The sequence below is a fragment of the Pinus tabuliformis genome, chromosome J, assembly GCF_031772625.1.
Source record: "Pinus tabuliformis cultivar Carrire ecotype Pingquan chromosome J, CPIR1, whole genome shotgun sequence".
In the NCBI taxonomy this organism is placed as follows: Eukaryota; Viridiplantae; Streptophyta; class Pinopsida; order Pinales; family Pinaceae; genus Pinus; species Pinus tabuliformis.
In genome coordinates, this window is record NC_142295.1 from 940,769,188 (window position 1) to 940,772,236 (window position 3,049).

The following is a 3,049-nucleotide window of genomic DNA, read 5'->3' on the forward strand; positions in this document are numbered from 1 at the left end:
TTACCAATCTTCTTAGAAAACCTTGTGCTTCAAAATTTTAATTGCACAGAATGTTAATTGCTTTGATCCTACGTCGTTGCTTCTAACATTGTAAATGTAAATAAAAATACCGTATTCTATTGAAATTCAAAAGTGAGTGCAATCCTCCGCACAATACTCTTACTATCTATCAAATATTTAGGTGGCCAAATTTATTCCATGTATTTCTAACCTCCAACGATTATCACCCGATATGTATTTCTAACCAATGTGTTATTCAGTTTATCAGCCAAACATTTCTGACGGGCATGAACGAGCAGATTACTCGATATGCATTTCTATCAAATATGCGATTCGGTTGAACAACCAAGCAATCCTAACAGTCTTTTATTCAGTTTAAAATAGGTGTATAAAATAAGCTTGAAAGACCTTTTAAACCATTCATTTATGCTGCACAGAACATTATCCTTCAGCTTCAGTAGTCCCCGGATCCTCATTGTTGCTGTGGTGAGTGTTTATCAAATTCCACAGTTTCTGGTAGAGGGTGTGGATGTTAAAAGAAGTGACATCAAACACCTGCATCGTTAAAAAAACTTGTAAACTTAAGTGTTTATTGCTGACAGAGTAGCCATGTGCTTTTTAGTCTTGGATGAATAAGATGTCCATGTAAATTGTGTAAACCTAATAATGCAGGCTTCCTAAGAAAAAAAGAAGAGTTTTTCTTAACATTTGATTTTTAACAATGCAAAAGGTTTACATAGAAACTATGAACTCTTATTAGCATTGGATCTTTAGCAGTGCAAAATGTTTTTTTTCCAGTTAAGATTATCATGCTTGGAGAAGAAGAATGTTACCCACTGATAACGAGTATAAGCGAGTACCTTGGCATGTATGGTATGATAAGCTCTGTTGTTAATGGCGGATGAAGCAGCGCTCACAACTTCAAGCCCACCTTCTTCCAACGCCAATAGAATATCAGAGTACACAATATCACGTTCCAAAGTGTTCGTCCAGATCTGAACACCCGATCCCACAGAATTTATTTTTAGTTCAGGGTATTCCCGATCCAAAGGCGGAATTTTATTGCAAAATTTCTCAAATGAAACTTTTGCATTTCGATCTGAGTTGACCTTCATTTTCTCTCTTTGGGCTGAAAGTTCTCGGAGTTTTTGCTGTAGATGGCGAATGTAATTCAGAGACTCGAGTACTTGTTCTGACACTGTTCGTTTTCCCTGAAGAACAGAATATCCAAATTATATTCAATAAAACCCTAGAGAATACCGTTGATGTCTCAAAACCCTAGATATTAAGCAGAAAAGACATACCCGCGTATCTTTTTCGGGGAGCAACGATCTAAGCCGTGAGAAAAGCATTTTCATTTCATTACGCCGCTGTCTTTCGATCACTTTGTGATTCCTTTTGACTGCCATGACGGTGCCTGGTAATCTATTGCAAGACTGACTATTAGTTGCAGAACTGGAATTGCAGAATGTCCGCATTAAAGGATTCGAAGGGACGGCTGGGGTTTCGGAGTCGTAGCTATCAAACAAATTAAATATGTGGGCAGAATGATCGGTATTATAACTCGCTAGAAATGGATCTTGCGTTGGTAGACATGGATCGGAATTACTCGATACGCTTTCAATGTCAAACTTGTTTGCCACAACGTTATAAGAATAAAATGGTGAGTTCAACCAAGAAGAAATGCTCATCTTTGAGGTGAACTAAACCTTTAAGCGACCTAATTTTAAAATCACGAAATTATTGCCAGTGATTTACAGACGAATGAGTGGATCCACAAGATCAGTATTCGATCAGTTCGGGCTTTCCTGTTAAGTGCGAAATCCCTCATCGAATGCTGATAAACAACGGATCACATTATTACATACAGAAATAAGTTGGGATCTCTTAACAGACTGAATGATCTCTTCCTCCAAACGAAAGAAAACCCTGGCAAAGATCATACGAGAAGATCGCGTATAAAAATACGGCTCACAACTCAATCTGATGCGAGTATTATAAATATTATACGTTTTATGGAAACTGTTGACCGCAAACATCCAATAACAATATAATTTTATTCTTCTTATTTTGGAAGTAGGGGAAATGTAAAGCGGCCAAATCTATGAACAGAACACGGGTGGGACTCTTTGTTGACCGCAAACATCCCATAACAATATAATTTTATTCTTCTTATTTTGGAAGTAGGGGAAATGTAAAGCGGCCAAATCTATGAACAGAACACGGGTAGGACTCTGTGCAGAGAAAACCTAAAATTAAGACAAATCTCGTTTCCAGAGAGACTTGGTCTTCTTTATGGCACTACGGGCACAACAATAATCATACCCATGAATATATATAACTTGCAACTATTTTTTTAAGTGCGTTCAAACTTCAAAGTTAGTTGATGAACTGTATCCCATGTTCATCGATGCCATATTCTTTTGTCTTAAGAGTATATTATGATGACGTGCAACATAGAATTTTCCAACTACACGTGTTTGGAAATTAAGTAAAGGATTATATATAATTTCATCCCTTCTTAATTTTTTATTTAGGTATTTTATAATATGACATTTAATTAATATTTTATAGTCTTAATATATTGATTTCATATTTTTAATTTTTATTATAAATGGTTTTCCAGACAGAGAAAATCTATTATAAATTAGTTATCTATTGATTATAGTTATTCCTAACTACTATTCATGAATGCTTTTATTGGTAATAACATTCTTTTTACATATATATTATCAATGTAATAAAATTTAATATTATTAAAAATCATATTTTTTTAAGGTTTTAGTAATTTTTTTCATTTAATGACAATCTATGCATTTTTTTAATGAATTTAGGATATTGTGGTTCATATTTTCGCAATAAAGTATTTTGCTAAAACCAACTTCATTAAACTCTCATTTGCGGTTCACTATGAAGACTTAGATGGAGATTTTGATCTAGATATTCAAATAAATATTATAGAGAAGAAAAAATTCAAAGGTTATAAACTAATAGTAATTTATATAATATTAATTTATTTTTTAATTTTCTATAACTTCTAATAACTTGT

The 3,049-nt window shown here is 33.7% G+C and overlaps 1 protein-coding gene across 1 annotated transcript; it reads right to left on the bottom strand.

Moving 5' to 3' along the window:
- Positions 1–273: 273 nt before the first annotated feature.
- Positions 274–1,900, bottom strand: LOC149229874 (transcription factor bHLH118-like). The gene is made up of 3 exons (XM_089375931.1): positions 1,305–1,900; positions 861–1,211; positions 274–555 (listed from the first exon to the last, which is right to left on the bottom strand). The coding sequence occupies exons 1-3, from the start codon at positions 1,689–1,691 to the stop codon at positions 442–444; spliced, it is 852 nt and encodes a 283-aa protein (XP_089232057.1). The 5' UTR covers positions 1,692–1,900; the 3' UTR covers positions 274–441.
- Positions 1,901–3,049: the final 1,149 nt, after the last annotated feature.

Coding starts and splice junctions, on each gene's coding strand:
- LOC149229874 (XM_089375931.1), bottom strand. CDS start 1,691: ATGAGCATTTCTTCTTGGTTGAACTCACCATTTTATTCTTATAACGTT. Junction 1,212..1,304: donor TCCCCGAAAAAGATACGCGG/GTATGTCTTTTC, acceptor TCTGTTCTTCAG/GGAAAACGAACAGTGTCAGA. Junction 556..860: donor ATCATACCATACATGCCAAG/GTACTCGCTTAT, acceptor TTAACGATGCAG/GTGTTTGATGTCACTTCTTT.